The 22948-nt window shown below is 39.3% G+C and overlaps 1 protein-coding gene and 1 long non-coding RNA gene across 6 annotated transcripts in view; one reads left to right on the forward strand and one right to left on the reverse strand.

Annotated features, from left to right (window-relative positions):
• Positions 1-321: 321 nt before the first annotated feature.
• LOC116268499 (solute carrier family 12 member 1-like) overlaps positions 322-22948 on the reverse strand; it is an 86281-nt gene continuing 63654 nt past the window's right edge. For 4 of the 5 annotated variants that reach the window (XM_031661600.1, XM_031661599.1, XM_031661603.1 and 1 more), the window contains 7 exons: positions 19984-20127; positions 17070-17201; positions 16725-16836; positions 12798-12884; positions 5098-5233; positions 1590-1657; positions 322-527 (listed from right to left, as the gene is read on the reverse strand). In XM_031661600.1, coding sequence (XP_031517460.1) covers positions 392-527; positions 1590-1657; positions 5098-5233; positions 12798-12884; positions 16725-16836; positions 17070-17201; positions 19984-20127 — 815 coding nt within the window. In that variant the 3' untranslated portion in view covers positions 322-391. Of the gene's footprint in view, positions 528-1589; positions 1658-5097; positions 5234-5660; positions 5817-12797; positions 12885-16724; positions 16837-17069; positions 17202-19983; positions 20128-22948 lie in introns of those variants that run through there. The other variant, XR_004181359.1, reaches the window with a different exon arrangement.
• On the forward strand, positions 8698-21296 carry LOC103885810. The gene is made up of 3 exons (XR_002523052.2): positions 8698-8834; positions 15365-15519; positions 21217-21296. It is a non-coding gene; the product is annotated as an uncharacterized LOC103885810 (long non-coding RNA).

Genomic DNA, 22948 nt, shown 5'->3' on the forward strand with positions numbered 1-22948 from the left:
TGAGATCCTGCTGTGGGGCTGAGACCTATACCAGGGCTGAGGAGCAAACACTCTGGAAACAAAAGATTACGTTTGTCTGGAGAAGTTTACAATCACATTGGTGGTTTTCATGAGCATAAGCTAACATGAATTTCCTTGATTTTCGTTTTTATCAACAGCAGTGACAAAAATGTTTTTCTAGGGATAGCGTTGGCTTTGACAACCCCTTAAGCTGAGAAGAGAAAAAAAAGCTCGCATTAACTGATAAAAATCATGCAATGTATGTAGAATCTGGTAGGATCATCTCCAGAGGTTTGCATATCCACAGATCAGATTACAACATAAAGTACTGGAACATGTTTCTTAATTATGCATATACATTAAGGTAAAATGTATTCTAATCTTTCATGTTTTAAGAGTAAAATGTCAAGACATTTTTGTGATTTCCTCTAACTAGTAAGACAGGTGGGAGGTTCTTTGTGAGGATTTCCAACCAAGCCATATACAACAAATCCGATATGGATCCCTTTCTTGCCACTGGAAGACTCCTAATGACATGAAAGAAAAATTTAAAAATGAAAGTGAAAATTACTATAGGTAGTAACAGCACTAATATTTAATAACTGGCAGCTTTAACTTTTAATTTAAATAGTTAAATAACTTAACTATTTAATAACTGGCAGCCTTAACTTTTACCCCACCCCAAGATGAAAGCACTGAAATTATTTTTACTGTAGATAGCAAACTGATGTATTTTTCAGGTAATACTATCTATAAACCAGAAAAACAGGCTTAGGTATTGTAAAGACAAAACAAACATGTACATTTTCACTTTTCTTTAAATAGGGAATTTGATCAGCTAATACCTGCCCCCCTTTTTGGTATAAATGATTTTTTCCAATAATTTAAATATCTTATATTTGGGAAAAACCTCCAAAACCATCTATTGGAATCCTACCACCCAATCCAGGAGACAATTCTACAATGTCTTTGATGGATACTTCACTATGTGAAGATATATTTATCTTTATACATAGAAGTCAATTCGTGAGGTATAAATGTGAAGTACTTGGAGGTTTTCTTGTTTAAATACCAATCTTTAAGTAAACAAACATACATTTTCAGTAGATGCAACCCTAACAGTTGTAAGGCTAGAGTGTGAAGAGTGAAAATGGAAATGGCTCTGCCTTTTTCTCCCATCTGGGCCTCTTCCTACACTACAGGGAGCCTCGTGAACCTGCCATGGGCACAGTGGCTCAGGGACACCCACCCAGGGAAGGGGCCCGTGAGCTGTGGTGGCTGACTTGTGGCTGTTACTAGATGGGCACACACCTCTTCAGAAGGCATGGCGGACAGCAAGTCCAAGTGAGGCTCTGATGCTTATGGGCCTGAGGGGTCAAGGTCTCAGGGTGGCACTTATCTTCCTTCACTGTCTAAGAAAGAATCCCACGTGTTCCAAAAAAAAAAAAAAAAAACCACACACACGCACACACACACACACAAAAACAAAACAAAATTCCCACCTGAAGAGTCATAAGCTTTTAAATGGATTAACCCATTAAGCCTAAGATTTATTTCTAATGTTCTTCAATGCCTGCGATGATACTTACAGGACAATGAGATTAGCAGCTCTGGAGTGCTCCTGTAAGAGTTCATTTAGTCGAACTTGGCGGTAACTCTGTGGGCAACATTCAGATTTGTTGAGTACAGTTCTACCAGAATTATGAATGAGAATTTATTTTCTCAAATCATGAACAAGCAGAAAATCTCATCTTAAAAAATGTGTCAAAATTACAATTACTTTTTCAGGCTTAGAAACTTAACGGTGTTTTAAAACCTCGTGAGAAATTTTAGAAATATAAAGAATAAGACACAGTACAAAGATTTTCATTTTGCTATAGTGGCTTATTAAATTCTAGGGAGAGGGGAAGCAAACAACATAGATAATGCCAAAAAGAAGGTGTTTTCTCCTACCCTGGCCTCTTCCTACACTACAAGGAGCCTCATGAACCTGCTATGGGCACAGTGGAATGGCCAGTTTGAGGCAATAGGTTTTCTGTTTAAAAAACCTGATTGAATCTTGATGCCAATTTGATACTCTAAGAATATAGATTGTATTCTAGTCTGCCTTTCTTTAAGCTCTCTGAATATTCTGTAAGCAGAGGGGGCTGGCTTCAATTAAAAAGCCACCAAAAGACTCACTTGGAAAAATAACCACTTTGCAGTGATGAGAGTAATATTTACTATTGTATTTCACTGGTTCAGAAACCAAGGCTCAGATGCGTGATTTGCTCAATTATATGATAAAACTTGGTCAGAACTGGGCAGCTTATGACACACAGACTTTATGATGATTCTAGTTCAATCTCTTTTTTTTCACTAAATCTAAAAGGCTTTTAGTGTTTCTTGCTCAAATTTTTCCAAGTTCAGTTCCTAATGTAGTTGATGTAGGGCATGGTGGGCAGTCAGTCCAAGCGAGGCTCTCTGAGGCTCGTGGGCCCCAGGGGTCAGGGTCTCAGGGTGGCCCTTATCTCCCTTCACTGTCCAAAATCCCACATGTTCCAGTAAAATAAAATCCTATCTGAAGAGTTATGAGCTTTTAAATATATTAACCCATTCATCCTAAGATTTCTCTCTCTCTCTCTTGTTTTTTTAGACAGTGTTTCCCTCCTGTCATCCAGACTAGAGTACAGTGGCACGATCTTGGCTCACCTCTGCCCCCTGGGCTCAAGTGATCCTCCTGCCTTAGCCTCCCAAGTAGCTGGGACTACATACATGCTACCTCACCAGGCTAATTTTTATATTTTTTTTGTAGAGGCGGGGTTTCACTCTGTTAACCAAGCTGGCCTTGAACTCCTGAGCTCAAGCAATCCTCCCACCTTAGCCTCCCAAAGTGCTGGGATTACTCTCTTCCCACACAAGGCAAATGGTTCTTAGACCAAGGAAAATAACTCCTTCCAGCCTCACAGGCCCATTCTATTCTGTAGTCATTTCATAACCTCTTCCATGTAGGTTACAAGGCCGCTAGCCCGTCTCTTAGAACCTCTCATTTCCTTTCCAGCGTAGAAATCTATCCTCAAGGAAATCACTTCTCAGTGTTCCATCTGCTATTCTACTACTCCTCAAGGATTGTTCAGGCCCCCTCCCTTTCCTACACATCAAGCTCGGGGATTTGCCCCCACCCAGGACTAGCAAATTGACTTTACTCACATGCCTCGAGTCAGGAAACTAAAACACCTCTTGGTCTGGGTAGACACTTTGACTGGATAGGTAGAGGCCTTTCCCACAGGGTCTGAGAAGGCCACCGTGGTCATTTCTTCCCTTCTGTCAGATATAATTCCTCAGTTTAGCCTTCCCACCTCTATACAGTCCGATAATGGACTGGCCTTTATTAGTCAAATCACCCAAGCAGTTTTTCAGGCTTTTGGTATTCAGTGAAACCTTTATATCCTTTACTGTCCTCAATCTTCAGGAAAAGTAGAACAGACTAACAGTCTTTTAAAAACACACCTCACCAAACTCAGTCACCAACTTAAAAAGGACTAGACAATACTTTTACCACTTTCCCTTCTCAGAATTCCGGCCTGTCCTCGGAATGCTACAGGTTCCAGCCCATTTGAGCTCCTGTGTGGATGCTTCTTTTTATTATGTCCCAGTCTCATTCCAGACACCAGCCCAACTTGAACTGTACCCCAAAAACTTGGGTAGAGCCTAAAAACTCACCAACCAAGCAAGTAATTACGCTGAACCCCCTTAGGTTGTCTCTAATTGGATGTCCTAAGTCCTCCCAATTCTTAGTCCTTTAATACCTGTTTTTTCTCCTTCTCTTATTTGGACCTTGTGTCTTCCGTTTAGTTTTTCAGTTTATACAAAACTGCATCCAGGCCATCACCAATCATTCTATACGACCAATGATCCTTCTAACAACCCCGCAATATCACCTCTTAACACAAAATCTTCCTTCAGCTTAATCTCTCCCACTCGAGGTTCCCATGACGCCCCAATCCTGCTTGAAGCAGCTCTGAGAAACATCGCCCATTATCTCTTCATACCACACCCCAAAAACTTTCACTGCCCCAGCACTTCAACACTATTTTGTTTTATTTTTCTTATTAATATAAGAAGACAGGAATGTCAGGCCTCTGAGCCAAAGCTAAGCCATCATATCCCCTGTGACCTGCATGTACACATCCGGATGGCCGGTTGCTGCCTTAACTGATGACATTCCACCACAAAAGAAGTGAAAATGGCCTGTTCCTGCCTTAACTGATGGCATTACTTTGTGAAATTCCTTTTCCTGGCTCATCCTGGCTGAAAAGCTCCCCCACTGAGCACCTTGTGACCCGCACCCCTGCCCACCAGAGAACAACCCCCTTTGACTGTAATTTTCCTTTACCTACCCAAATCCTATAAAACGGCCCCACCCCTATCTCCCTTCGCTGACTCTCTTTTTGGATTCAGCCCACCTGAACCCAGGTGAAATAAACAGCCTTGTTGCTCACACAAAGCCTGTTTGGTGGTCTCTTCACACGGACGCGCATGAAAATCACCAACTTCATTCGGCTCAGGACAGAAGGCACAGATGGGAGCATCTTACTGCACTCTCTAGAAAGGCTCACCATTTTTACATCCATATTACAATGTGTGCTGGATCCAGCTTCCATATTCATTGTTCCAATCACATCATATGTTTCCTCAGATGCCTTTATAAGTTTTTCATAGCCATCTCTTCATCAGTTTAAAATTATTTGTTACTGTGTTAAATTGTGAGTCCATCTAACTTTATCAACTTTGCATACATATTGACTCAAATTATTTTAGGCTGATGGGTCTCTCTCCTGTTCTTTAAAATGAAATTTGAAAGGAGACTTCACAATCTGTGCCAATAACCTATTTTTTAACTTTTAAAAAATAATTGACCTTATGGGAAAAATGAAACCGTTTTCTAAATAATCATACCCAGTAAATGATTGAAAAGCACTTGAAAAATGCAGAAACCTTGGATCTTGAATAATGACGTTTGATAATAAATATATTGCTTCTTTGTCTTTAAATCAACTACTGTTTCCTTTTTCAGCTAGTTAGACAGCAAAAAAATTAAGAAAGACAAGTCCTTACCTTTTCCTTGACTGCTTCCAGTTCTGCATCTGTAATTTTCCATGGAGTTTCTCTTTTTAATTTCTCAGCAGTTGTTAAATCTTTGCAGCTTTCATGGAGACGATATGGTTCAATCATCTCTTCAAAGACTTTCCAGCTAAAATTTGAATTATAAAGGAGGCCTCACAGTGGGAAACTAACTCATTATTTCACAGATACCCCAGGTATGACTGGCTCTGCTGGCTGTGGAATCAGAGCTGAATATCATGCAAATCTTTTAAGAATTATCTTTGCAGGGAATTTACTGTGAGTAAAACCATGGCTACAGTACACCCTCCCTACCCCAGAAAAGGCTTTAGTGTGTTCGAGGCCTTGTTAGCCTATTAGGTATTAGATCTTCAATATTATCACACAAACACATAGGTAGTAATTGTTCTGCAAATACATTTTCTGCATCGTGTAGTCAAAGACATAGTTGTAATGTAGATACTTTAGCACACAAATGAGTTTCCACCTGCTTATTGTACAGACTCTATGGGAGAAATTCATCAATTAACGTAGGAAATGGATATGGCTACCCTCACCCTTAGTCCACATGGCAACTCCCACTCATGGCAGGAGGCCGCTGGCAGGTAGGAGGAGAACAGCAAGGGCTCCCACAAGTTTAATGATTGTAGAACAATTTGGATGCTTTCTGCAAATAATGCTCCCCTTGTCCTTTTGTTGTTTGATGTTGCTGTCTGAGATTTTCAAATGAGTATTATTCAGGTTCATGTTAGGAGAAAGAACAAAAATCAATAATGTTTTAATGCCTAAAAATCTGACACTATGTTAGAACATTTAAAAAGAAATTGCTGAGGAGAAAACTAGCAGCTAAGAGCTACAGAACATTTTAAAAATTACTTATAAGAATCTCATAAGATTTATTTTTAAAAACAATGATACAAAGTAAAACTTATATTTACGGCAGTAGTTGTCTCTAGTGTGCTACTTTAAGATGATCTCAAGAACAATTTATTTGGTTTTATATAATGTAGCTTAGTTATAATTTAGTAATTTTGGAATGAATAATAATTAGAATCAATATGCTGTTAAGTCAGGAAATGAAAATATGAAGTAATGAGTTCAATTATCTCACCAACTGGCCTGATTTAGGATTTGCAGATAAAAGTGCAGAGATTACAAAGGAGCAGGATTGTCCCTACTAGTGAGCCTTTGTTAAGAGACTGAAAAGATACTTAATGCGTTAGGCTTCTGTTGCATTGACTTATTTAGAAAGGTAGGCAAAGACAGGGAAAGAATAAGACTGATAGGCCCTATTATTCTTTCAACTTTGATTTCCTATTTCAACAGTGTCGTGCCTTTAGAGACCTCTGGGAGTGGTCATCACTATGGAAAGGTGCTGGCTTCGGAGAGTAGGATCTGGGTTCTTGCTCCAGCTCTTGCATTGTTCTCCTTGGCCTGGATATTCTAGGCTATAAAAGGGGAGTAACCATGGCTGCTAGAAGGGGAGTAACAATGGCTGCTAGAAACTGGTTTGCGAGTCACTGTGATAATTTGGGTGACAGTGCTCTGAAAAGCATGCAGTGCCTTGGAAAGGCAAGACGTTCACTTTACTCAGCAGCCACAGGATTGACGTTAGCAGTGGAGAGGCTTTCTGTTTAAGCTCTTCATATACTTATTTTGATCAGGATGAGAGTTTCTTTGCAGCTCAACCCAAATTCTTGTTAGAAAGCACAGTACAAAAATAGTTTCCTAAGGAATAGAAGGTGGACTAGAGGTTGCTGGTTGTTTCCCCAGCAACTGTACTATGTTTTCCTCATTGTAGTTTCAGTGGGAATGACTTCATTGCCAGCATAGACAATCAGCACAACTCTATGTCTTCTTCCAGAGTGATTAGCCAGGTGGGCACATAACATAGGGAAACTTGAACCAATAAGTACCCATTACTATGCTGACCACAGTAATGTCTCAGTGGCTTAGGTTAGTGAAACCTGAAAGGAGCCCTGGACCCTGAGCTCACTAATTTGAGAAGAGACAAACTTTCTCTCCTATGGAACATACATGAGCGAGTAGGTAGTCCTGGTTGCAATTGACAGTCATCTTGTTTTTATAAGTGAAATCAACTTTGATGGATGCTTTTATTAAAAAAAAAAGTAAAGTAGGGAGACTGAAAGAGAATTAGTCCTTGATTACAAAATTAACCTAGATCAAGCTTAGCCTGAAATCCAAAATATGATTGTATTTTTAAGTTACATATGAAAGTAATTCCTATTGTCTAAATCACTGTGAGTTAAGTTTTCTTTTACTTGCAATTGAAACATGCTAAGTGACATGGGATGATAACGGGGCTGTATTTGCCCATTTTTGTCTTTGAACACTTACTGCTCCTTCTCTGTGTTCATCTTTGATTTGTCTATCCTTTGGATCATCTTTGAACTGGCTATTTTTCATTCTTTTCACTAGGGGATCCTGACGTAGCTCAAGATTTCTATTTTGATTCTCATTAAATCTGATTTTTTCCTTATAAGTATTTTTAATTGACTCTAGAATAAGCCAAGTGTTACATGCTATTAAATATAAATAAGAATTCAATTGTTAAAATTAACTGCTGCCTTCCCCATCCTTGTTCCTCATAACAAAGTTTAAAATTTTTAAAATTGCATAATATTTTCCCCCCAAGTCCACATAAAATTTCTTCTCTCAAAGTAATGTACCAATTGTTTCTGGGACTACTCTAGCATCTTTAAACTAAATTACCTACTTAATTGCTTCTAGTTTCTCTTTGATTTCCACATAAAGATTGTTGTCTTTTTGTCCTAAGACTTTTAATTCAGTCTATACAATAAAAAATGGAATTTAAGCACAAGAGCTTTTCAGTTTCTCCTGGCTCAATTATTTTCTCATTAACTTTGCTTTTATACTCCCTTTCACCCTTGCCCTACCATGTTTATAGATAATGTTTCTATGATAAAATTCCTCCATCAAGACTTACTGATGTTTTATGGGTAGTTGAAAGATTTATTAAAGGCAATTTGAGGGCATTTAAAATTAGCCTCCAACATGGAAATCATTGACAAGCTATTTTTGACATATTGTGTATCACCTGGTGACCAAGAAAGAATAGTGATCAGGGGATAGTTGTTAACAGTAGGTAGGAGCTGCCTGGCCAAGGTCCAGGTGGGAGCTGAAATTGAGCCAGTGCTCTATTTTCTAAACGTTAGCTCCTGGGTCTGGGGCTGCATCAGCCCAGAGGAAGAGTTCTCTTTCTCTGATTAGACCATCCAGAGGAGTTGCCTTAATTAAGGTATTACAAATATGCCAGATGCGCTACTAGTGGCCATCTGTGAGATTTACTGAATGACCGTACTGTGTTCTACATTAGGGTTACTTTCAAGTATTGGAACAGCCATTGCCAACATCAGATAGGGACTGTTTTATAAAGTAATATGACATCACTGTGGCAGGAGGCTGAAGAGAAGAGGATGGCTCTTCCAGCACACTCCTTCTGGTGGCCTCCTGTTTCGTCAGCAGGGTATATTGGTCACAAGGATTCTTTTATTTTAGTAAGAATGGATTTTTTTTTTCTGCATTTTCCTTAATACCTTGAAACAACAGAGAGAAAACCTCCAAAATTTTGAAAACTAATTGATTTCCTGACAAAAAAAATTAATTCTCTTTATTCCAGGATAATGAGGACATGTGACAAACACCAAATGAACACAGTGGACATCAGAAGAGGACATCCTGGGACAAAGGTCAGAGTAGTAAGAAGAAGAGTGTCCAGACTACGAAAAGTATTCAAAGAAAAAAGAGGCTTGGTTAATGGAAGAGGTACATCAGCCTCAGCAATAGGACAGAAAGGATGGCTATGCAGGGTGGTGACCATGGCAGCTGGACAGACTAGTATGAAAGAAGGAGAAGGATATAAGGACTTGGGTTGAGAAAACTAGACTGACAAGTAAAGAGACAAAGAAATATAGGCACAAATTAGTCAGCAAAACATTGATAATGTCAGCAAACACTGGTAATGCTTAGCTAAGGATAAGACCAACAACCACAAGGAGAATTTGGCTACAAGAAGTGGGTGAGGCCAGGTGTGCTGGCTCATGCCTGTCATTCCAGTACTTTGGGAAGCCAAGGTGGCAGGATCAGTTAAGCCCAGGGGTTTGAGACCAGTCAGGGCAACATAGTGAGACTTTTTCTTTACCAGAAAAAAAGCTGGGGGTAGTGGCTCATGCCTGTAGACCCAGCTACTCAAGAGGCTGAGGCAGGAGGATCTCTTGAGCCCGGAAGTTAGAGGCTATGATGAGCTATGATTGTACCACTGCAACCTAGCCTAGATGACAGTGAGATCCTGTCTCAAAAAAAAAAAAAAAAAAAAAAAAAAAAGGGTGGATAGTTCATGTTCAGTAGGGCTTATAGGAAATCCAAAGTCAGTAGAAGACACAGTGACTACCCACTAGACAACAGAAAATGGCCCTATCTTGCAGAGCACTGGCCGGCTATGCCCTATTGCTAAGTGGCATGTACTAAGGAATTGTTGGACTTGCTGATATGAAAGAGGATGTATTTCTACCAATTAGAGCCATATGATGAGCTTGTTTGATTATATCGCTGCAAATACCAAAATGCAATGATATAGAGAATGGAAATTCTTTGAATAAAAAGTGGAAGGCTACCAGAGATTACCGTATGACAACCCAGTTAATATCAGAATGTTAATTACATTTGTCAATGAGAATTATGCGTTCTTAGTTTTTCTTATGCATTTATAACTATAGAAATACAAGAATATAATGCATTAGAGTATGATGTAAAGAAATATCACAAAGTAATAACCAGTTTCACCCTGTCGATTATAGCTTTCTTATGACAGTTAATTTATTTCTTTTCTCTCCCTCTTTTTTTTTTTTTTGAGATGGAGTCTCGCTCTGTTGCTAAGGCTATAATGCAATGGTACAATCTCGGCTCACCACAACCTCTACCTCCCGGATCCAAGTGATTCTCCTGCCTCAGTCTCCTGAGTAGTTTGGATTACAGGTGCCCACCACCACGCTTGGCTAATTTTTGTATTTTTATTAGAGACAGGGTTTCACCATGTTGGTCAGTCTGGTCTCGAACTCCTGACCTCAGGTGATCTGCCTGCCTCGGCCTCCCAAAGTGCTGGGATTACAGGTATAAGCCACCGTGCCCGGCTCTTTTTTCTTTTCTTTTCTTTTTTTTTTTTTTTTTGAGACAGGGTCTCAAAAAAGAGACTCTTGTCACCCAGCCTGCAGTGCAGTGGGGTGATCATGGCTCACTGTAGCCTTGACATCCCAGGTTCATGTGATCCTCCTGCTTCAGCCTCCTGAGTATCTAGGACTACAGGCATACACCACCAAGCCTGGTGAATTTTTTCTATTTTGGGGGGTCTTGGTATGTCGCCCAGGCTGCTCTGGAACTCCTGGGCTCAAGCAATCCTCCTGTCTTGCCCTCCCAAAGTGCTGAGGTTACAGGTGTGAACCACCACGCCTTGCAGTTAAGGTGTTTTGTAAAACCATTTTAACTGACCCACTGCCTTGAAAGGATCATGAGTAACCTCAAAGAATATGAAATTCAAGTTTGTTTGATCAGTAAGAATGCATCTTAAATTGGAATAATTTTCAGTTAGTTATTAAGCTCATATAGAATAGCAATAAATCAAAAGAAGGAAAGAGTCAAGAAGCCTTGAAAAACATGGAATTATAATCCATCAAGAAGTACAAAAGGGGCCGGGTGTGGTGGCTAACACCTGTAATCCCAGCACTTTGGGAGGCTGAGGCAAGCAGATCACAAGGTCAGGAGATCGAGACCATCCTGGTCAATATGGTGAAACCCCGTTTCTACTAAAAAAAAAAAAAAAATACAAAAATTAACTGGGCGTGGTGGTGCGTGCCTGTAATCCCGGCTATTCAGCAGCTGAGTGAGGCAGGAGAATCCCTCGAACCAGGGCGTCGGAGGTTGCAGTGAGCCAAGATGGCACCATTGCACTCCAGCCTGGCAACAGAGCGAGACTCCATTTAAAAAAAAAACAAAAAAAGAAGTACAAAAGGAGGAAGAAATGATGGTCAACAGAAAAGGGAAGAGATCTGACAGAACCGTGATAATCTAAGCCATTCTGGGACCTTCACATCCCTCTGTATGATTCCTCTTGGAGGCCCCACTCCACACGAAATCAAATGTATTAAATTGCATCTGAGTGCAACAGAAAATATGATTTTAGACTATAAATAATTGAAAACATTTTGTAATTGTTAAATGATAACTCTAAATATTTAATTTAATTTATAATTGGCCATGGTTTCTAAACAATCTTCTTGCACCCTTGCAAACTACTGTGAAGATCTAGCCTACAAGTGTTTTCAAATATCAGTGTTGCCAGGTGTGATGGCTCATGCCTGTAATCCCAGCACTTTGGGAGGCTAAGGCGGGCAGATCACTCAAGCTCAGGGGCTTGAGACCAGCCTGGGCAACATGGCGAAAGCCCGTCTCTACCAAAAAATTAACCAGGTGTGGTGGCACATGCTTGTGGTCCCAGCTACCTAGGAGGCCAAGGTGGGAGAATGACCTGAGTCCAGGAGGCAGAGGTTGTTGTGAGCTGAGATTGCACTGCTACACTCCATCCTGGGTGACAGAGTGAGACCCTGTCTCAAAAAAAAAACCCCAAAAATATCATTGTTATAAGCTGAATGCTTGTGTCCCCCCACCCAAATTCATGTGTTAAAGCCCTAACTTCCATGTGATAGTATTTGGAGGTGAAGCCTTTGGGTGGTAATTAGGTTGAGATGAGTTCATGAGGGTAGGTTCCCTATTATAGGATTAGTGCTCTTATAGGAAGAGAAAGAGAGAATTCTTTCCACCATGTGAGGACATAGCAAGGAGGCGGCCATCTGCACACCACCAAGAGGGCCCTCAAAGGAAATTGAGTAAGTTAGCGCCTTGAACTTGGACTTCCCAGAACTTCGCCAGAACTGTGAGAAATAAATGTCTGTTGTTTAATCCACCCAGTCCATGGCATTTTGGTATAGCAGCCTGAGCTGACAAAGACACTAATGGAGTTGATAAATATAACAATTAATGAGGATTAAAATAATGTCACATTTTGAAGATATTTAAATGATTACTTTGATTTTGTCATTTTCTTTTTTTATTTTGGAGCCAATACATTTCTTTTCCAGGCTTCAGATAGTTTTAGACATCCCCGCAAAATTCACAGGCCTTACCTGTTGGGCCTTTAGTGCCTAAAAGCTAAAATGACCCTGGGGAGTTGGTATTGTCCATGTGCCGAGAAGACACGAGCTGTTTCCACATCTTCTCCATCAGAGCTCCCCATCCAGGCTGCTCCATGAGTAACTTTGAATAACAAAACTTGCCCTGATGGCTCTGGTCAGAATAGTATGACCTTGCGCTTCCTGCTACTCTTGCCACCATAGAAACCAAGAACAGGAAGGGCAATTCTAACGTACGAACTAATCTGTTTCAACAATTCTCCCTCTCAGGCTTGTCTTCACTGTAAAAGCTTTTCTTCCCTTTAGAATGTACTTGTTAGTTCTGTCATGATTATTTGAAGGCCCTTCTTATTAGATCCCATCAAGAAGTCACTGCAGTAAATACATAACATTTTTACTGTTTGATAATCAACACAAAAGAGAATGAGAGAGTCCATGGGTAATCAATGGATCTTGTTAAATATTTCATACCTCTCTTTGTTTGGCTTAATGTTGATGTCACCAATGATGTGGATGTCTGCAAATTTTATCCTAAATTTGCTCAGAAGGGAAGCCATTCTGAAAATATGAAAGGAAAATACTTCATCATTGCATATTTAACTATTTTCAATCAAAGAGTTTTGTGTTTGAGTTAAGATATCAAAAGCAATCATGTCTTATTTCAGCTTAGCTTTCAGACAGAGGCTTTTTGGTTGGTATTTGATTTTCATTACAGTACCTGATGAACACATTAAGTGTGGACCAAGCTATTTCACTGAAGGCATAAAGAAATCCCTGTAGGTGCAGACACTGGCAACAGCCAATCCAACCCTGCATTTATGTCACAGGGAACAGAATGCAAATCTGTCCACGTTTCTTGTTATTTGAAAGACAGCAAGTCTTAATACTTATGGACTATAATATTGGTGTAATTTTTATAGTTACTGACAAACTACTGACAGTTATCATACAATATATCATAATATGATAAATTATATGATTAATTATACATAAACATATATTATATATAAATTATATAATATATAAACATATTATAACATTATAAACCATCGTGTATATTATAAAACCTCATATATATAAGCCTTATATGTATATGGCTTGTATATATATATATGAGGTTTTTTCCTGGCAACTGATAATTTTGATATAATTTCAAAGTTACAGAAAAGTGTTTAAGATAATACAAAGAACTCCCAGATTCACCAGTTGTTTATATTTTGTCCCATTTGATTTACCATTTTGTTTCTCTCTCTTTATATTTATCTATCTATTTACTTCTATCTCTATCTATCTACCTATCTACTCTAATCTTTTAAAGTCAGTTGCAGATATTAGGCACCTTTACCCCTAAATTTTTCAGTGAGCAGTTCCTAAGAACAAGGACAATCTCTTATATAAAGAGAGCACAATTTTTGAAATTGGAAAATTTAACATTGATGCCATACTACTTAAGCCACAAAACATTTTCAAATTATACTAATTGTCCCAATAAAATATTGGCAGCTCTAATATAAAATATTATAGACATTATGTTAGTTTCCATGTTAATATGATCCTCCTGAAGTACAATTGAATATATATATTAGTATATACATATCATATTGATTTGATTGAAAAGATATATATGCATATACGTATAATATATATGCAGTCATACACCACATAATAACATTCTGGTCAATGACAGACTGCATGTACGATCGTGGTCCCATAAGATTATAATGAAACTGAAAAATTCCTATCACCTAGTGATGTCCTAATTGTTGTAATAATGGCATAGCACAGCCATTATTCACAGCATTATTCACACGTTTGTGGTGATGCTGGTGTAAACAAACCTACTGCACTGCCAGTCATATAAAAATACAGCACATACAATTGCGTACAGTACGTAATACCTGATATGTACTTGATATGCACTTGATAACAATAATAAATGACTGTTACTAGTTATGTGTTTACATACTATACTTTTTATTATTATTTTAGAGTGTACTTCTTCTACTTATTAAAAAAAGTGAACTGAGAAACAGCTTCAGGCAGGTCCTTTAGGAGATATTCCAGAGGAAAGCATTGTTATCATAGGAGATGACAGCTCCATGCCTGTTATTGCCCTGGAACACCTTCCAGTGGGATACAAGATGTGGAGGTGGTAGACAGTGATATTGATGATCCTGACCCTGGATAGACCTACCCTAATGTGTGTGTGTGTGTTTCAGTTTTTAACAAAAATATTTAAAAAGAAAAAATAGAAAAAAGCAGGCCGGGCGCGGTGGCTCACGCCTGTAATCCCAGCACTTTGGGAGGCCGAGACGGGCGAGAGATCAAGACCATCCTGGCTAACACGGTGAAACCCTGTCTCTACTAAAAATACAAAAAATTTTCGGTCGAGGTGGCGGGCGCCTGTAGTCCCAGCTACTCGCGAGACTGAGGCAGGAGAATGGCGTGAACCCGGGAGGCGGAGCTTGCAGTGAGCTGAGATCCGGCCACTGTACTCCAGCCTGGGCGACAGAGCGAGACTCCGTCTCAAAAAAAAAAAAAAATAAATGGCCGGGCGCGGTGGCTCAAGCCTGTAATCCCAGCACTTTGGGAGGCTGAGACGGGCGGATCACGAGGTCAGGAGATCGAGACCATCCTGGCTAACACGGTGAAACCCCGTCTCTACTAAAAAATACAAAAAAACTAGCCGGGCGAGGTAGCGGGCGCCTGTAGTCCCAGCTACTCGGGAGGCTGAGGCCGGAGAATGGCGTAAACCCGGGAGGCAGAGCTTGTAGTGAGCTAAGATCCGGCCACTGCACTCCAGCCTGGGTAACAGAGCAAGACTCCGTCTCAAAAAAAATAAATAAATAAATAAATAAAATAAAAAAGAAAAAAGCTTATAGAATAAGGATATAAGAAAACACTTTTGCACAGCTGTACAATATGTTTTAAGCTCGGTGTTATTACAAAAGGGTCAAAAGCTTACAAATTATACAGTAAAAAAGTTACAGTAAGATAAGGTTAATTTATTATTAAAGAAAAATATTTTTTATTCTCAGGTCCAGCTTTGAAGAAAAATATTTTTGTATAAATTTTGTGTAGCCCAAGTATGCAGTGTTGATAAAATCTACAGTCGCGTAGTCATGTCCTGGGGCCTCACATTCCCTCAGTGATGCACCCAGAGCAACTGCCAGTCCTGCAAGTTCCATTCATGGTAAGTGCCCAATACAAGTGGACCATTTTTTATCTTTTATGCTGTATTTTTACTATACCGTTTCTATGTTTTGATATACAAATATTTACCACTGTGTTACAGTTGTCTACAGTATTCAGTTCAGATTTGTAGCCTAGAGCAACAGGGTATACCATATAACCTAGGTGTGTAGTAGGTTATACCATCTAGGTTTGTGTAAGTACACTCTGATGTTTGCACAATATGAAATTGCCTGACACATTTCTCAGAATGTAACAATGTAGCAATTTATAACTATATGTGCGTCTGTGTGTGTGTATGGGTATATATATATGTATACCACATTCACAGCACAATACATCCTAAGAGGGAAGAGAAAATATTAAAAATTACTGAATAAAGCCTGTCATTATTTTGTGACTTCTGGAAGTGCTGGTTCCAGGAAGGACTCGGAGCTTAGTCCCTCAGTGCCATGAGGGACTAAGTGCTGAAGGTGGTTTTCTGAATTTCCACCAGAGACCTCTAGATGTGTCATGTTCTCAGCATGCTTATTCTTCTCACACCTGGCATCAGCTCTCAATGGCTACATTAATGAGAAAGATACAGACTTACACTGTGGGATTTTTTTTTTTTTTTTAAATTTAAATTAGAAGAGCTCTCTACAGTCATCCCTTTAAACTCTTTCAAACTACAAAGGAGAAACTGGGGACCCAGATGTGTATGGCAACTGTTGCAAAGTCCTACAGCTCCTTGATGGCAGAGCTGGGGCTAGAACCCAGGTGCAGTCTCTCCATTTAGTTCTCTTTTACATATGCTGTGCTAAGAGTGACTGCCATGAATTAGGAGGTTTGAATTCCCACAGAAAAAGCAACTGGACCCGAATTTCATTCAGGCTCTTCTTTTCTTGGATGCCTTTACTGGTCAGAACAAAATAAGCATTATATGAGATAATGAAGCTCCTACTCAGGACTTGCGATGAGGCTTCTGTGGCACCTTCCTTTTGGAAAGCATTTGTGACAGAAGATAAGAGGTCTTGCTTGAAGACAGTGATCAGGAAAAATATGAAAATAATTTACTGACCAGAAAACCAAGTAAACACGAGGCCTATCCTGGTGGCTTTGTCTTTAAGTCTACTGTGTCTCAGAGACACTTAAAGTTATTAAAATGAAAGCATTAAAGCAACAAACCTCTGAAATGACCTAACATGTGGGTGGTAAACTACTTACGCAATTTTTTCTTCTTCAATGCGGTTGATCTTTCCTCCGACATAGATCCTTAATTTACAGTCTTTCCATTTTTTTCTGAGAGTCAAGATATAGGGGATAAGAAGTGTTAACCCTGGAATAAAGAGTGAATTATGACACGATGAGTATATCTAAATGGGAGGAAATGAATAGCTTTATATCTTTATTCATTCCCACACTGATAGCTCTTAATTAAGTTACAATCTTTGGAGAACACAGAAACATTATTCTTTAACCAGCATTGTTCCCATATACCTTCTCATGCAGTTTGTTAAGTTGATCAAGATAGAAATTCTTGTCCCTAGTGTATTTTCTGAAAGTTTTTACCTCCGTCATCAAACAACCACCAAACATCAATTGTGCCTTTTTCTTGTTTCTTTTTAAATTGAGTGCTGGCTTCCACCAGTTTCTGGTTGAACTCTCCCACATGCATCGACTGGATTGTGTTAATGCTGCCATCTGAAATGAAGGAGGAATTGATGCATCTGTTTGCTTCTGAGGGCAGAAGCAAAATAACTTTCCAATCAATCTACTGATGAAAATAGAGAAAAGGTCACAGATTCGTGTTTATTATACCTAAAATAAATAGCGACTCTATTCTTCAAAAGGCAGAGATAAAAGTCCAATCCCAGAATAATTTAGACCACCTTCAATAGTTAAATAAAATATTGACAGTCAATAGTTAAGTAAAACAGCTTTATGATTATAGTTTTTATTAAAAAACAATGGGTTTTTTCAGACCTTTAGCAATCTGTCTCAGAGTGGAGTTATTATTGAGGCATGCAGCAATGCTACTAGCCAGAAATCCCCATTTCCCCAAATCTCAGATATAAATCAACTTAATAGTATTAATATTTTTATATTTACTTCACATGTGGTAAGTGGTTTTCTGGAAATAAGCTATAGAATCAGAAATATCCTTTCATTAAGGAATTGATGTGTGAAGCACTACTTTGGTTTAAGTTCCATTCATGTCTGGTTTCTAAAATTTGCCAGGGACCGTGTGCATCTTGAACTCTGTGACTATTTGGTCCCTTAGTCGGCCTGGCTTACTCCTCTGCTTTCTTTTCAAGGAATCTTGTGAAGCTAAAGTAAAGCCCTTTGAGCTATTTGAATCTTTGTGAATTAGATGAAAAAAAAAAAAAGCTAGAAAATATGGAAATAAAAACATCTTTACTCGAGTTATAATTCAGGGTGCATATAAAACAGTTAAAATTTTTTAAAATGCAATTTCTATCCTAACATGGATACAATGAAAGTGTACCAGGGAACTCGGCCAGTGTTGGAGCCGGACCTGTTCCTGTTTGCCAAGAGGGGTTTCTTTGCCACAGTGTACATAGTATTTCTCATATCTGTGTCTTTGAAAGTCATGACTTTATTGCTCTCTTTCAAAGAGGTGGTGTCAGCCTGGTGCTTAGAGGAGGGCTGACAGCCTCTTCAGAGCTTCCTCTCTGATCTAAGAGGTTCTGAAGATGCTTTGTTTTATCTTTTGCTGTTTCTGTGTTTAGGGTCTGTCAGTTCTGAAGCAATGATCTGATATTGTTTTTACATCCCTGGGACTGCTGAGGGAGAAAAATTTATTTACAAAATGGACCAAGCTCTGCCCTCACCTACAGACAAGTCAAAGTATCCAGAGGCCTCCTGTTCATACTCAGGTGCCTGGGGGCAGGATTGGTTCTGGTCTAGAACTCAAGAGTTGACAATAACGGAAGCCTAGAGTAGTGAATGAGCCCACTTTAGAGCTATGTTTAAACTTCTAGATATTAAAACAGTATATAACATTATTACTTTTCTTTTCTGAACAATTTGACATGTTGACTTTTGGAAGAGTATATTTTTGCCAAAACAAGTATTGTGATGCAAAAATAAGCTTCCAGAATAAATAACAAGTCCTGCTGTCATAATAAGGATATTAATGCTTCCCTCTCTCTAGTTAGACCACACTGTTGGGCTATGACTTTTGAATTTTCCATTATTTTCCAGACTGTACCACTTAATAGAGCAGATTTAATGGATTGTTAACTTTTTTTTACAGTTAAACCAAATAATTAGAAAGAAAAGAAGTAGTAGTTAGCATCCAGAACAGTCTTATTTAAATATTTTCACCCTGATGTAGCTTCAGCTTGAATTCAAACACATCATCTATGTCATTTTAAGGTGAACTGTAAGGAGTAGGCCACGGCCCATGGGGTTATCCCAGGAACTCGACAGTACCCAGAGTATCTGAAGTGGGGCAATATCTGGATTTCCCATCATTCTCTGTAGATGTATAAAACTATTATAGGTGAAATTTCATCTTTGGGCTATAGTAGGAAAGCAAACAGACAACCCATTTATGGGGTGGGAGATGGCCTTGTCGAAGAGCCTCTTTGAAGGGTTGGCCCTGGTCAACCTAGACCAGAAGCCTGCTAAGTCTCCACTTGGATCCTGCTGTTTGACTTGGAGACCCTCCCAGAGAAACCATCTTTTCCTGGCCTCACACCAGAGTGTGACTTCAGTAACTACAGGACGTTCGTGCATAAATAAATGCCTGCTAACACTCTGATTTTGGACCAGCAGAGGTCACTGTGGACCTCATTAAACTCAAACCCGTAACGTTTCGGAAAGTAATTTTCAAAAATCCAAACGTTTGAATCATCTGTTTATAAAACGTGTAACGAGCTCTCCCAACCTCTGATCCTCTGTCCCAGGACTGCATACCATAAGTTCACATATAAATGTACGATTTAGATGAAATCTACAGGTAGTGAGTATCAATAAAGTTCTAAGTCCTGCATTCTGGTTTGTGATAAAGATGCTTTTTTTGAAATCAGCGTTCCAGCTGGATACCGTATTTGCATGTAATAGTCATATTTCAGTTCCCTGAAATGTCTGAAAGGTAAGGGTATGTGTGGATAAGACGGTTTGGGTACTGACTCTTAAATTTCTATCCCCTTTCCATCTTAACTGAGAAACTTCTGTTTCATGGCATGCAATCTGCTTAAGCACTATTTGACTTCCAAACCAAATATTACATTTTAAAAATAATTTTTGGCAGTAAGATGGTACAAAGTACTTAATGAGGTTGATAAATGACAATAGCTGCTACCGTTTATCTATACTACCTTCTGGAGAGAAACCTTTCAGTTCCTACCTGCACTCAATGCCCCCAACATCTTAGATGCTGACTTCGGACTCTTTCTAGATGCTCAAATAGTGACTTATCTTATAAACTTTCTTGCAAATTTTAAAAAGTACTTACCTTTTTTAGGCGTTGTCTTGGTAATATTCAACTTGCCAGCTTTTTTAAACAAGCCTCGGATGCCTCCACTTTCCTCTTCACACTCATTGTCTTTGATAGTCGCTTCCAATGCTAGTCTCTCCTGTTCTAATCTCTCTAATTCCTCTGATGAAAGAAGACAAATCACCCACTTAACTCAGAGCTACAAAGTTTCTAGAAACAATCTTATAAACTTTTAATATTTAAAATGGTATGTATGTGATAAGATAATTGTTTATACATAGTATATTTTTTCTAAATGATTTTTATATATTATCTTTTAATAGAAGTAATATATTTTGGATGGGTGAGGTAGCTCGTGCTTGTAATCTCAGCACTTTGGGAAGCCAAGACGGGTGTATCGCTTGAGCCCAGGAGTTCGAAACCAGCCTGGGCAACATGGTGGAAATCTATCCCTATGAACGATACAAAAATTAGCCGGATGTGGTGTGTAGTGCCAGCTACTTGGGAGGCCGAGGTGAGAGGATCACCTGAGCCTGGGGGGTAGAGGCTGCAGTGAGCCATGATCATGCCACTGCACTGCAGCCTGGGCAATAGAGTGAGATCCTGTCTCCAAAAGAAAAAATAAAAAGTAATATATCTTAGTAAATTGTATTCAGAAAGTTGTCACAACTAGCTTAAAAAAATAGCTCTATGTGTTAGGTTGTGATACATAAAGTTACTACATTTTTTTTTGTGAGGGCAAGAGAAGCTATTTAATGCCATTCTTATTCACTACCATGCAAAAACAAACAAACAGAAAATCTTTCACACTGTAAGCCACTGATTTACTGACCTAAGCTAGTGGGTCAGATGTTTTACAACTGGAAGTGACAAAATTACAGAAGTACACTGGGTATATATCAGCCACACAACAATGCTTCATGAATTGAAACATAAAACTAGACAGCAAGAATTAAGAGAAGATAACAAAATCTTACAATAAACTCCATAGGCGTTGGATACAAATTACAATGGAAAGCATTCACCACCATTCCTTTCAATAAGCAAAATACTTTGTGGAGTGGGTGACCAAAGTCAAAGAAATAAAAGCTGAGGTTTCTGGGTGCCTGTCAGAGTTCACATTGCTAAAAGGGGTCTTATGACACGTTTTAGTCTGGAACAGGAGTCAAGCAGCGCAAAATTTCCTGCCCAAGGTTTAGACACACTATCCAAGCTTTCATGTTGTATCTGGCTGCCTTTTATCTTTTTTAGATTCTGATTGTGACGAAAATTTCCTAGCTGCTATGTAATGTGCTGGATCTTTCTTTGACCTCACCCCACACTGGATCCGGGTAAGTAAGACTTTCAAAGCAGTCACATGACAGTGCTACACTTAGGAGGCTTCTTGCTTCTTGCTTACACTGGGTGAGGTGGCCCTCTTGTCAGATAACCTCATCTTATTGCCTGCTGAGAACAGAGCCTTAGAAAATGAGCAATGTTCAGAGGAAGAGGATAGAAAACCTAGATTCAGTGTTACAAAACACTGGGAGAGCTTCTGTAAATGTCAACCTTCGGAGCCCATTGCCTTATCTATCTGTTAAGCGAAGCTATACAAACTCTAGATTTATCAATTATGTACTAACTAAATCTGTCAGGACAGTCACATCCCTAGACGATGCTGCTATTCAGCTACACAGAATTGTCTGGCCCCTTTCCAGGTCTTAGCAATTAATCTTTTGCTAGTGGCATGAGATTTAAGGTCAAATCACCCATGTGATTTCCCCGAAGCTTCAAAGATTCTCAAGATCAGCAGCTATAGAAAATCTGAGAAATTAGGCTGATGGTATTAAAACTGAGACAGAAGTTGCTTACCCCTGACTTTTGAAAGGTGAAGACAAGCTGCATTGCAATGGGGGGTCATGACCGATTACAGTTCTGCTGCTGGCTTTAATGTGACATTAGCCAAGTAACAAGAACTGCATTCTGTAGGCAGTATATTTATGCAACTTTTGGAAATGGGCCTAGTCATGCAAAACAAATTGAGTATTTTGAGATGCCTGGGAGTTATTTTAGCAGTTACTATTTATTGCACACTCTTTGGGTGCCAGGGACTGTGTTGCATTTTATTCCTTTCCAAACAACTCTGAGATAGTTACTACTATTATCATCTTCATTTTGTAGATGAAGAAACTAGTAGGTTAAGTGACTTGCCTGATATCACCCAGCAAGTTACAGGGTTCATATGCAAAGAGATCTGCATATGCTTCCCGCCATGAAGACCCTCCTCCTGTGGCTTATTATTATTATTTCAGAGTTGTTTTATTACCTTCCTACGCTTTACCATCAGATGAACCTAAACACTCTCAGGCACATGGTGTAATGCTAAGTTAATCCCCCCAAATGATGGCCCATCCAACATGTAATTTTAAAATGAGGACCCTAAAGATATAGGTCTATATGGAAGGCTGCACTAGAGCAGCAGCACTGGTACCCAGACTTTGTGGTCACTGTCCTGGATGACGGCACCCTAGCTGTTATTTTGCCTTCTGGGGTGTTGCAGGGGGCCACTTATGGGGTAACCTGCTCTTTGCAATCCTCTGATGTGGAAACTGTAAGGGCTGCCCTGGGAGGGGACTCTTCTTTTTTCTTTTTTTGGGCAGGCTCCAGTGGGCCCTATGATTAGCCACTGGTTGCCATGCTCTTTGTCCTCTAGTTTGGACAAAGAGGGAAAAAAAGATAAATCCTCCTTTGTAATGGAGTCAGCTGGCTGAGCGAACTGGGAGCGATTCCAACAATTTGCTTGAAGGTATGTGCACAGCCCATCCAGAACAGAGCAAGCTGCAAAATTGCAGGCCTGAGAGACAAAACCAAATTTTGCTCGAATGCTTTAGATGTAGCAGTTTCCTCAAAGATGATAGAGACAGAAGATTACAGAGAGTATTTATTCTAAAGGCTGAAATCAGCTTGCTTTGCCATCTTGGATTTTTAGATCCATACCATGGTG

Source organism: Papio anubis, unplaced genomic scaffold (genome assembly GCF_008728515.1).
Source record: "Papio anubis isolate 15944 unplaced genomic scaffold, Panubis1.0 scaffold20, whole genome shotgun sequence".
Classification (NCBI taxonomy): Eukaryota; Metazoa; Chordata; class Mammalia; order Primates; family Cercopithecidae; genus Papio; species Papio anubis.